General features: G+C 42.5%; 1 protein-coding gene across 1 annotated transcript in view; it reads left to right on the top strand.

Moving 5' to 3' along the window:
• The window catches only part of cux1b (cut-like homeobox 1b), an 89112-nt gene extending 85328 nt beyond the window's left edge, over positions 1–3784 (top strand). Inside the window, exons 16-22 of the mRNA XM_055045589.1 lie at positions 1795–1907; positions 2000–2116; positions 2199–2282; positions 2692–2748; positions 2827–2907; positions 2983–3047; positions 3148–3784. Of these exons, the coding sequence (XP_054901564.1) occupies positions 1795–1907; positions 2000–2116; positions 2199–2282; positions 2692–2748; positions 2827–2907; positions 2983–3047; positions 3148–3196 (566 nt within the window). The 3' untranslated portion in view covers positions 3197–3784. The remainder of the gene's footprint in view (positions 1–1794; positions 1908–1999; positions 2117–2198; positions 2283–2691; positions 2749–2826; positions 2908–2982; positions 3048–3147) is intronic.
• Positions 3785–12610: the final 8826 nt, after the last annotated feature.

Raw genomic sequence — 12610 nt, 5'->3', positions numbered from 1 at the left:
ATGAAAAAGGAAAACGAAGGGAACACAAAGTCGACGGCAGCAATAACTCCACCAGTGGGTTTTGTTCTGGAAAGAGACGCAGAACAAAACAAAGCTTGATCAGCAGCTTCCTCAGTCGCTTAACCTAGGAAGGAGACGTTGCTAAAAGCAGAACTGGTGGTACTTTCCGTTGAAGAGAAAAGCAAAGAACTGGCGTTAATGGCACTAATAATTGTCAGTAGCTCTTTTCAAGAAAGGGAAGCAGTAGAACTGAGCTGGAAGTACATAAAGGAAGGGATTATGCAATCAATGGTCTCAATATATTCTTCATTTTCTTCATCCAAGAAATAAGCTCAGCTAAATAAAAAAGCACCAAGTCTGGGTCATTACAAGAAAGACACTTCTTATCTCATAAAATAAAAACCCGTCCGTCCCACAAGGACGTTTTTCTTTTAGATTTGTAGAGTTGAATGGAAAGCAACATGTGCTGTGTGACGCTTTATTTCTGAAATCTCTCTATCCTCCCACAACATAAATATGTTTATTTATTACTAACCATGCAGTAGATTGAAGGAGCCTCAGATAATCAAGAGAGCAAGAGTTTCTTTCTGCCTAATCTGAGCTGCAGAGGGATTAAAAAGAGGACAGCGGGCTGCTTACACAATCCAGCCCTTAAAAACAGAAAGGCAAGTGTTCTTTGATTTGGCTCAGGGGTTATCGATGGGAAGCAAAGTTTCTGTGACAGCTTGATGGCAATCCAAAGCACGCTGCCAAAATCCCTCAGCAGCTTTTTACAAAGCAAACCTTGCTGAAGGCGGCCTGGTCTGAATCTCACCTCTTAAGTCTAACTTTACAATAATGATGAGGGGAGAAAAAAAATCATTCGCCACGACTGACTTTGTTCTGTTCAGTTTGATTTTTTTTCTGACCTTTTAAATTCAGATCAAGAGAAAAAACCATCCGTTATTAATCTGTGGCAGAATATATTTACAATAAAGATGGATTGTTTAATAAAAATGGATAACAAGAAGCTCCACTGTAGTAAGAAAAGGGAAGTAAAGAGATCAAATTTTGTTTGGTTTTACTTGATATGAGATTAAAAAAAAATGTAATCTCTAAGATAAAATAGTTTCTGCAGAATTTGTAAAAATGTTATGTAATTTTTTTATTTGTTTTGCCTTTAATGACAGACTACATGTGGTGTAGAGTCAGAACGTTTGTTTTCTGTCTTCTGATGAGACAAATGAAAGACATCGTCTCTTCACCAGGTGTCCGCACAACCGTAAAAAGTCTTAAATTCGTGTATGTGTAATCGAGGCCTTAAAATGTCTTGAATCATTTTTTAAAAATGTAAGTTGGTCTTAAATGTGTTTAACAGGTCTTAAACTTTGTTGTGGTAGCATTGATTTATGTAGTTTTATTTTTTTATTCTCCCAGGACTTTTCTGTCACTCACAAACATGTTTATAGCGTTCTGTGACCCGAGGCGATTGAGGCTATCGCTAACACACTGGTAATAAACCCTTGCTAGCTAGTAAGCTAGCTGGTATTTTTGCCTCTACCATGGGGATGAAGCTGGGTTCAGTTTTTGCTATTCTCGATTGTAAGGCAGCAAGTTCTCCCCAAAATCCCATATATTTAGTTTTATTTTAGATCTTAAATTTCATTCACGGTGGCATTAAAACGATCTCAAACACTCTTATAGTTGATTAGCTGATACCTGCAGATACACAGTTTACAACACCACCTGTACGTAAACAACCAAAGTCCATAATAGTTTGGTGTTGAGTCGATGTCTGCGGCCCGTCACCCCCAGGTTCAGGCGCGACCCCCCAGCCTGAGCTTCCCCAGGGCCAGATGGACTCTCTGCTGTCCATCATCTCCAGCCAGAGGGAGCGTTTCCGCTCCCGGAACCAGGAGCTGGAAGCCGTGAGTCGCTCACACAGACCTTGAACGTGTCCCCGTTCATGTTTCCTACCGGACGCGGTCTTCCTCATGCGTTCCCCTCTCGACCCCTGCAGGAGAGCCGCTCCATGCAGCAGACCATGCAGGCCCTGCAGGGCGAGCTGGACAGCCTGAGGGCCGACAACATCAAGCTCTACGAGAAAATCAAGTTCCTGCAGAGCTACCCGGGCAGAGTGGGTCTCCCCTTGCTCTTTTGGAGGTTGATCCCGGAAGAATGCATGAAGGGAATCTAAAATCTGTTGATGTTGTTTTCAGGCCGGAGGCAGCGACGACACTGTGATGCGCTACTCCTCCCAGTACGAGGAGAGACTGGATCCATTTGCTTCCTTCAGCAAGAGAGTATGAGACACGCAGCGCACTTTACTCAGTACAAGCAGTCCTGAGTGCTTTCACTAGAGTCCAAATAGTTTTTTCCCCTTATTTAAAAACAATATTTTACCTGAAGTTTCTGATTCAGTGTTTCATTTGTTGCCACCTTTCAGTCCATCTTTAATTTGCAGAAATCCAACCAGCTGTACTGGTTTAAAGGTAGATATACGGAAGAGGTCAGATCTGAAGGGAAGGAGTCCATACAAGTTGAAAGAGACCATGAAGAGAAACCATCATCACCTAGTGTTTAAAATGCATTTTCTCATTATAGCGGTTAAAATTCACCTGTGAAAGAGTTTCAATTTAAAATATAAATCACCCTGGATGTAGGGTCAAGCTGGATACTTGTCTGTTTCTGTGACGCTGATGTTGTGTTCAGGAGCGTCAACGTCGATACCTGAGCCTCAGCCCTTGGGACAAAGCAACTCTCAGTCTGGTGCGTCTCAGTCTAAGAGAATCTCTCTGTCTCTGCGTCTGATGCAACTCGGACCCACACACTGCTCTCTGTTCCCAGGGCCGTGTGATCCTCTCCAACAAGATGGCCAGAACCATCGCCTTCTTCTACACCCTGTTCCTGCACCTCTTGGTCTTCCTGGTAGGGAATGTTTAACCGCTGTGTGAAGTTTAGCTTTAGAGAAAAGAGACTCACCATTTTTTTTTCTTTCCCCAGGTGTTGTACAAGACTGCTTGGAGCGAGAGCATCGGCAGAGACTGCACCGCTTTCTGTGCTAAAAAGTCAGCGTTCGTCCTGTTCTTGGCTTTGAAGGCTCAAACATCCTGCTAGCTAGCTAACTAACTAAAAATATATTTATATATATATATGTTTTTCTCCCAGGTATGCTGACCACCTCCACCGCTTCCATGAGAACGACCAGAACCTTTAGGCCGACCCGCTTCGGCTCAGGCTTTAGAGCAGCGCTCCTCTTGCTTCAGAAGTCGATTCTCCTCCTCTCTGGCTGCAGTAGCTCTTCTGTCCACCAGAGGGCGTTTTAAGGCCGTGGACAGTTGAGCTCTCCATTCCCCGTTTCCTTCTCTAATAAACTCTTTACTGGTCTAGATTTATGACTTGCTGGTTTAGGATCCCTTATATACTGAAAGTGGTGTTTACATCGTGTTCTGGTTTAATGAAGGTTTGTGTAGTAAAAGCGACCAGGGTAGTCATTTTTTTACGGTTTCTATGGTGACAGGTTAGCAGTAGAAATAAGATCTGATCATGGTGGTGGTATGAACACAGTTTTTTTTTTTTTCTTGATTTACGGCGTTTGGAAGGGAATTGAATGCAGTTTTATTGATTTGTCTTTGGTGCAGAGATCCTCTGGTTACTGTGACTTCCTGACTGATGTCACTGCAATGATTTGAGTTACTGAGTCTGTCATCCTTAAGGGCATTACTGTGCATGTTTTCCTGCTCACTCCTCCCTTCCCATCCTTGCAGCTGTATTCTAAATAAAGGCCGCGCAGCAGCTTGCTGTGGAGTGTTGTCGTTTTTGTCCCCGTTCCGAGCCGTAGCTGCTTCATTTCCCTTCAGCTTTTATTTACGTCTAGAAATGATTTCAATCTCCTTTCAAAGTGCTGGGCTTCATGGGTCAGGAGTTAAACCTAGAGCCGCTGCGTCATGGACTGTGGCCTCCATATGTGGCACACCTGCTGTCTTCCTCCCACATCTGAATTATTAATCGCATTTATATGTCAGCTTTGTGGTTTAAACACTATAACGTGGCCGATGCAGCACATTGTCGACGTGTGCAACGCAAAAGATGGTGAGAAGACAAAAACCATCGCAGGTGGACAAGAAATGAACATTTCATTCTATTTTCTATTTCAGTCATCCAGTAATAAATATGAATATAGCTCATGTAGCAACGAACAGAAACCAGGAATGAAAACTGACTCCTTGCGTTTTCTTGGTTTATCGAATGAAAAGCATTGAAGTGTAGGAATGTCAAAAATGTCGACAGAAGCGTTTATGTTTCACATGAAGAAGAAGATATACTATGGAGGCGTTGAAGTGGAAAAGCAGGTTTAAGTTGACAGACTAGCTGAAGTTGAAGAGCAACAAAACACATTTTATTTTTGCGACATATGGAGAACTAAAATTACAATTATGCTCACCACCGTAGCAACACAGGCGCACACTGGAGGACAAACCAGCTTAGAGAGCGTCATGTTTGTTTTTATTTTGCTATTGAACAGAGGAAGCAAGAGTACCCAGAGAGAAGTCATATTCTAGCATAATTTGAGCTTCTCTTGTTGACCTTTTGTCCTCAAAGCAACCAACTAATAACTGCACTGAAAGTAAAAAAGAAAAAAAAAACTCACAATGTGCTGATTGGGGATTTGAACGACAGCAGCCCCACTTAAAGCTCCCCTTCCTCCCGTCTGCATTATTCATGAGACGCCTCCTCTTCTTGAGCGCCTCAGCGGGCGGCCATTAGGGCCCGGCTCTCCTCCTCTTCCTCCTCCGCTTTTCGCTGCGTCTCGTCTTCGTTTTGCTTATCAATCAGAGCAGACGGCGAGCTATCTCAGCACAATTACGGCCTCATCCTGCCCTCCGCACCGCCGTTCACCTTTAACCCCACACACCTAATAGAACCCCCATCATCCTCCTGGGCTCCAGCACTTACTCCGTTTCCCTTATCTCAGCTGCTGCAGCCTCCATCAGGAATAACAAAAGGTCTTGAGTGAAGCCTAATGGCCCTGATGTTATTTTTACTGCAGACGAAGGCTTTCCTTTATTCAGACTGATCTGACGGGAGAGCTCCTTCATGTCGCGTTGCCCCCAGTGAGGAAGTAATCTGCTTTGGTGGTGATAAAAAAAAAACTAAAATTATTTTTTTTTTAACCTTGTTTGTTTCATTTCCAGCAGGAGTTCAGCAGAGGCCAATAAAGCTGTTTTATTGTCAATACGACTGATTAATCTGTCATGGCTGCAGACTTTTAGTTCCGTTTCTGTGAAGTGAGCTTGTTGGTAGTTTTTGCAGGAAAATCCAAAGTATAGTCCCTGAAGGCAACTTAAAAGTTTTTCTGCATAACATCTGCAAACTGTTTATTTCATTGGGGTGTGACAGGGATGAACTGTAGATCAACACAATGGCAGGGCATCAAATTAAAGTGTAAATTTGCATCCACCCACTCTCGAGATGACGCCCATAAAACATTGCGTCCTTAAATTCATGTATCCAAAATTAAGTCCTGAAAATTTCTGAAATTGAGCGATAAGTTAATCTTAAATAAGTCAGTTCCTTGTTGTAAATTCTGTTGTGGCAGGACTATTTAATCTATGACTCGAGGCGGTCACGGCTACTGTTAATTAGCTGCTAATATGCTCATGCTAGCCAAAGCAAGGGTAGAGTTAGCTAGATGTTTTCACGTCCATTTTAGGGAAGTGTAAATTCATCTGCAGTCGGCTGAACAGACTCATCTTCGCCAACATGTATAACTTCTTTGTGATTTTCTTTGGTGCATTTCTGTCACGACACAGGTCTTAAATTCCGTTTCTCGTGGTCTTAAAAAAGCCTTGAATTTGAATTGGCGAAACCTGCAGAAACCATGGAAGTGAATCCTTCTGAAATCCTGTTCAGAAAGGATTGGAGCGACATGGTGAAGAGGTCGAGGAGTTCCTCTGGTTCCCAACCCACAGGGAACCTCACAATTTACTTAAGTAAATTGAAGAATTACTTGATTTAAAGTATATCTTTACTCAAGACTTACTTAGAGTGAAGGGCCTTAATGTTGCGGCTGATCAGCGTCACCAAACCTGGTTGCAGCCCAGGGGCCCACTTCCTGGTGAACCCATCCGTGTGTGTGCGTGTGTGTGTGTGTATGAGGCTTTGAATTCCTCCACGCTGAGTCCTGAATGAATGCAGAGCTTCAGAGGGGCCTCTGGGGGAGATGAATTATGTAACAGTTCCTCTCTGCTTGTTTTATATATATATATATTTATTTTTTTTCCTTCCTCCAGGTAAGCTCTCTGCTCTCTGCTCCCATTCAGAGGCGCCGTCTTCATTCATTCCTCTGCGGCTGTGAAAATCTCATTCAGGGCTTTCATTGAATCGACGGACCATTCAGCATTTCTCTGCTTTTGTGTCGTTAAGTAGCTCAAACCAGAAACGCGGATGCAAACACTGTGTGTGTGTGTGTGTGTGTGTGTGTGTGTGTGTGTGTGTGTGTGTGTGTGTGTAGGAGTGTGTATCTGTGTGTGTTTCTATTTTGTTTCACTTCAGAATGAAATCCCTTCATTATATTTCAGCTCCTCATAACACCCGTCCTCGTTTTCTGTGTGCATTAGTTGTTTTGGTTTTTTGTGTTGTGTTGTTGTTTTTTTTTTTGCCCCCCCTCCTCCTCTGCTTCGCCCCCCCACCCCGTCACCACAGCGTTGCGATGGCAACAGGCCTCCTCTGCCAGGTGACTCCATGCCAGACGCTCTCCTTGCTCTCTGATTCAGCCGGACGCGTGATCTGAACCGAACCCTGTCCGGACGTTCAGAGCTCAGTCCAAAACTCTCCCCCCACATTCAGAGTCTGACTGCTGGGAGAGCGTCACAGATTTTATCATCGTCTCTTTATTGACACAAAAGAAAAAAAAAAGAATCCAAATTTAGATTAATTCAAAATCAACCCTCACACACACCAAAAAGAAAAAGAAAAACTGCTTCGAAATAATCAAAAGTGATTTTTTTCTTCACAGGGAATCTGAACTTGATTAATGAAGCACAGCATGAATACTTTAGCTGAGAAACACAGATATGCTTTGAGGAAAAGAATCCTGCCAAGTCTGTAAAACTAAAACGTCCTGACTTCATTTCAGCATCATGAGGGTCCGGACTTGCTCGTATTTTCTCTTCCTGGTTCTCCTGGGTTTTTTTTCCCCATTCTTTCTCTGAGCACTGATTGGTCTTATTTTGGAGCGAATCTGATTGACAACGCTAAGACCCTCCTCTGATTGGTTGTTTCTGAACGGGAGCTGCATATTTCAGCAGAGGGCGATCTTTGTTTACAATCTTTGTTTCTAAAAGTTGATTACTGCAGCTTTAAGAGGAGACGCTGACAGATTTGTTGTGCTGTCATTTTTCTTGCTTTTCTTTCTCACAATCTTGAAACAATAGTGTCGCCTCCGTCGTTCATCAGCTTTAAAATAATCGTAAAAAATAAACTTAAGATCAAAACTGAGCATCAACGCCTGCTGTGTGAACGTAGCAAGTTTTATTTTAACGTTACACATGTGAACTTTCTGTACCGCCTCTCTTATTTTTTTTATTATTATTCCCTGACTTACTAGTGACCTACATTTATCTGCATGACTCCAGTTGTCGGCACAACAAAGTTATTTTATTTTGTTGAACGCTCAAATCTGGATGCATCATCCTGCATCCTCTAGATGCTTAAATTGATTATGGATTTGGACTAAACCATCAGGACAACAGGAACTAAGGATAATGATGAGAATACTTTCTCTCTGTTGCTTGTGCCGCCCTGGGTGGTGAGCCGCAGCTGATGAAACTTCTGAACTGATCTGGTTTCAGCTGCAGGCAACAATGTTCAGGTCCAGCTTTTAATCTTTCTGTCATTCAGACTGAAACGCATTTGTAAAACAATTTAAAAACAGAAACCAAACCGTCCAGTTCACTAGACGTCCCTGTGTCGGTGGTGTCAGACCTGGAGCACATTCTTTTTTTAATCTTCGCAGCACATGAACGCACCCTGACGTCGAGCCTTTCCTGTTGTTCGCTCGTGTTGTTTACCGTGTCATTGACGCTGTTATTTCCGGTGTGCTATGTTTGGGCCGAACCCTCCCGGCATGTCTGGGATGACATCATTACACACATAGCCTCCTGAAAGCTCTGCAGGAGGACACACACACACACACACACAAATGTCTGTATTCCTGCAGCAGCATAACTCAGAAATAGAAGGAAAACAATTTATGAATTTAACATAAAATTGTAAAAAAAAAAAAAATCTGGAAAGTGTGGTGTGCATTTTCTTTTTTTTTTTTTTTTACTTAAAACCCAGAGCTTGAGGAAGTTGACACATTTTTTAAAATCAAGCACATTCAGATAAACTGCATTTACAAGAACTTTCTCCATCAGGGACAGGAAAGCTGCTCAAAGTTGATGGGAGAACTGGTGAAGCTCAACACAGGACCGTCCTGAGAGAAAACCTGTTAGATGCTGACAAAAGTTTAAGGTTATGCTGGAAGATTACTTTTAAGAACCAGTGCAGTCAGGGCTACAATGACACGGTTAGAATAGCCTAGTCAAAGTCCAGAACTCATCTGGTTGAGAATCTGGACCATGGCTTGGAAAATGGTCATTTTGCTATCGCATGAAAATCCCAGTAAAATATTGTGAAATTGATGCCTGTAAGGTATCAAACTGGGCATTTATTATATTGTTTATCATTTATCATGATACATTTCTATCATAAGAATTTTAATTTATTATTGTCACAACAAATTCATATTAACTGTTCATCCCTCTGCCCCCAAAACTATCAATATATTTAGGTTTTTAGTTTTGCTATTTTTTCCCGCCTTTTGTTCATTGAGAGTATCGATACGTTTGGAATTATGAATAAAAATGGTCACTGTGTGCAGCTTAGTGTTATAAATCACACTTCTTTATGTGTCTGGTGTCCTGAAGATGGATGTTTTTCAAGATAAGTGTTTGTGTTTGCCTGTTAACGCTGCGCTATGTAGCACATCCATACAGTTGGCAAAAAAACGAAACAACAAAAACTTCTAATCACTTTTACCAATATCACAATAGTACCGCAAAAAATCGCGATAAAACATCGATGTAACCCAACAGATAAGAACCCAAAAGATGTGGAAGCGTCACAGAGCTTGCACATCAGGTGTGTTGGTCTGCAGCTGAGCTCCACAGCAGATTCTGGTCTGGAGACGGTAAAGAAGGAACAGATTCTGCTTATTAAAATCCCGCCAACACGCCGATCATCAAACAGCCCCGAGAGGCCAGTTCCTATCTCAACCACTTTAGAAGCTTTTACGGGAAATCGGCTTCATTTCTGGCTCCTCATTGAGTGCCACGCCGCCTGATCGGCTCTGAGGAGGAGGTCATGCTGTTCATGAAGCCGAGACGTCTTGTTGAAGAGGAATAGATGTCAAGATGTCGATCTGAACAGAGGGTGGATGAGATGCTGCAGCAGGGAGGGATCGGAGGAGGAGCGGCTGTCGATCCGTCCTTCCGGCAGGAAGTGTCTGAGGATCAATAAGAAGAGAGGATCTGCGGAGGGAGGCGGCACCGTCACTCCATCCACAACTCGATTTCCTCCTTTCCAGTGTTTAAATTAGAAACAGCAGCGTTAGAGATTTTACTCAGCAGCATGATTCAGATGACCTTCCTGTTGATTTCCGTCGATGAATGAATGTGAAATCCTGTGTTAATCCTATTTGTGATCTTTGTGACACTTGATTATGAGGATTTACTTTCTGGGACTTTCTTTCCTCCAACATCAAAGATTGAGACACTTTTCTTAATCAGAGTTGGAGAGAAACAGTACCGTTACTTTTAATGACTAGTGTGGAGAATTATCCGTTCTCCACTCTGCGTTCTTGATGTATGAGGTTGAAGGAGCGTCAGCGAGTTGAATTTATGAATTTCATTTGTTAATGCCAAAATACCATTTCTGGTCCATTTCTGGTGCTACCTTTTGGAGCTAGCAGGACAAAAGAGAGGAACCTCGCTGCAGCAAACAGTAAGGGGCGTGGACGGACCGCTGTCAGTCTCATACCTTATTTGGAAACGGGACCATTGCACTCCAGAAGTGAAGGGGGCGCTATTTCCTATCGTATCCGCGGTCTCCCGTTTTTATTTCCTTTTGGAATCTGTGATACATCTTCACCTTTAGGAAGTAGTTTCACTTTCAGCATGTATTTGAACTTTTCTCTTTAATTTACTACAGCGCAGCTCACAGTGTTGAACAAATTCTGTGGCTTTCGGTGTATTTCTAAATCTGCTCCTCAGTCGCATCTTTTCAGGCTTGCTACTGCCTCTAGTGGCGTTCAGGTGGTAACACAACTAATTCAATTACGTCACTAAATCAGAATACCACAGATTTATCTGGCAAGTTAAATAAATGTTATTTGCTATCCTTTTAAGAGAATCACATTATTTGAAGGGATTTATTGTGTTGCTACCTGACCCAGTTTTCTTGTGAAGTACACCACAACATGAAGCTTAATCAGACATTAAGGGGAGTTTTATGCAGGTTCTAAGAATGTTTGACATTAAGTTGTATTTATGAATGATTTATCGGTATTTCAGCAGACTGTCGTCCAATCGATCGACCTGTTCGCACTACAGACCATCTCACTTCCACAGATTTGTTTCTACTTTGCTAGCAAAAAAAACACCTTGACGCAAACTGAGTGCATGAATCCTAGACTCTGTGCTTTCATTTGTTTATCTGTTTGCCGCCAGTAAATGATTTGCTCATCGCAAGCTTATAGGCTGCCGAGTGGAGAGTTTGGAAAACGAGACTAATTTGTGGCTTGATTAAGGCGAAAGGCCGAACCGGTGACCCGGTGAAGCAGCTGATCATCCCCGCTCCATCACCAGGTGATTATTTTCGCCCTCCGTTCGACAGATCCGATCCTCTCAGAAAGGATTACGCTGAAGCTAAGCTCGCTGTGCCACTTACTGAGAGGAGAGCGACGCAGAGACACATGAGGAGTCACGGTTTCTGCCAAACATGTGGAGGGAAAATGAACGCAGAGGAAGACATGAGCTGAAAATGGCTCCAATCCGGATTGGGAACATCGATGATGTGAGAGTTTTATGTCCCTCTGGTACCTGAAACCAGGATGTCCTGTTAGATATCAACTCTTTTAAGTTCAAATATCATAATACGTTTTTTTAAAAAATCTATTTAGAAAGTTATTCAACTGTTGTTCAACTTGGCATTGCATATCAGGCAGCTAGGACTCTCACTGCCATCCTGTTTGGTGATACACATGAATCCATGTTGTACATATTCGTCTGACTAATTTCTTTTTTTTTGCTTGACATGTTTGGTATGGATTACAATATTGAGAAAGAAACCATACGACGTACAACTACAGCAGCAGTTGAATACTGTGCACTAAATAAACGACAGCGTCGACTATGACGCTGTCGTTTTCCCTTTTGAGGATGACAACGACAGCCCCATTGAGCCGGAAGATGTACCAACAAAGATCCAGGAGGAATCAAGTCCTTCCGGCAACTTTAATCAATGCAATTGGCAGAAATACAACCAAACACTATGTCATCATTATTTATTTATAGAATTATTTAGAAAACAAAATGTTATTCGAGTTTGTCAAAACTATTTTGACCCATATTAGAACTTTGCATTGATTTCCCTTCATTTTAGTAGCTGTTGATTTTGCCCAATCCACAATTTCCCTAACCCTAGCCAATACTAGTCTATTCCTAACCCTACCATTAACTAAAACTTAATTTGGATCTTGCCTCTAAACATTACCCCTGACCCAAATCAATGAGTCCATCATATTAGGACCAGACTTTAGTCCTAATATGATGGAACTAATGCAGTGTTTCTCAATTCCCCTCTTCAGGCGGATGCCCTGCATGCTCTGCATCTAAAACATGCAGACCAGGGGCCTGAGGACTGGAACTGGGAAACACTGACCTAATGTGACACTGGACATATAATGGTGCGTTCACACCAAATGCGTTTTGAGCGTCAGCCACGTCTGGTTTGCATTCAATGTCTATGTTGAGGCACGTCAAGGGCTGTTGCTGTTTCAACCGTCTAGCGAGCGTCTAGCGCGGCGCGATTCGAACCATTTGGAGCGTTCGACACATCTAGCGCATCCAACACTCCACATAGACTTTGAATGTAAACCAGACTCGCTTGTCGCCCAAAACGTGTTTGGTGTGAACGGACCAGTAGAATGTTCAGTTCCACTGGTAACAATGACATCACTCTTTGATGCACCAAATGAATCTCTCTCCTGAGTGAAGCACACAGGCTGTTTTTACAGACCTGTTCCTGTTTCAGACTTTTAAGTTATGAATCTTCTACAGGAGCATTGTTCAAATTATTTGAAGGCAGAATCAGCCCAGTGCAGTTTCACATTGAGCTCTTCATATTTAGTTGAATATCTCTATTGTGTACATAGCTGCTTGGCCCCAGAGTGGCATAGCAGCAAACATGTCAGGTCAAACACAACGAAGCTAAATATAAAGCTGCTGTTATGTTCAATAACTTAATATCAAGCGGAAAATGTCCTTTATTTCAAAACTCCAGCCATCTTCTGATTTCTGTGACGTTG

This window comes from Poeciliopsis prolifica, unplaced genomic scaffold (assembly GCF_027474105.1).
Source record: "Poeciliopsis prolifica strain line A6 unplaced genomic scaffold, Auburn_PproV2 SCAFFOLD022, whole genome shotgun sequence".
NCBI classification, from domain to species: Eukaryota; Metazoa; Chordata; class Actinopteri; order Cyprinodontiformes; family Poeciliidae; genus Poeciliopsis; species Poeciliopsis prolifica.
The sequence above is the reverse complement of the archived record's forward strand: the minus strand, read 5'-3'. Positions and strand labels throughout refer to the sequence as shown.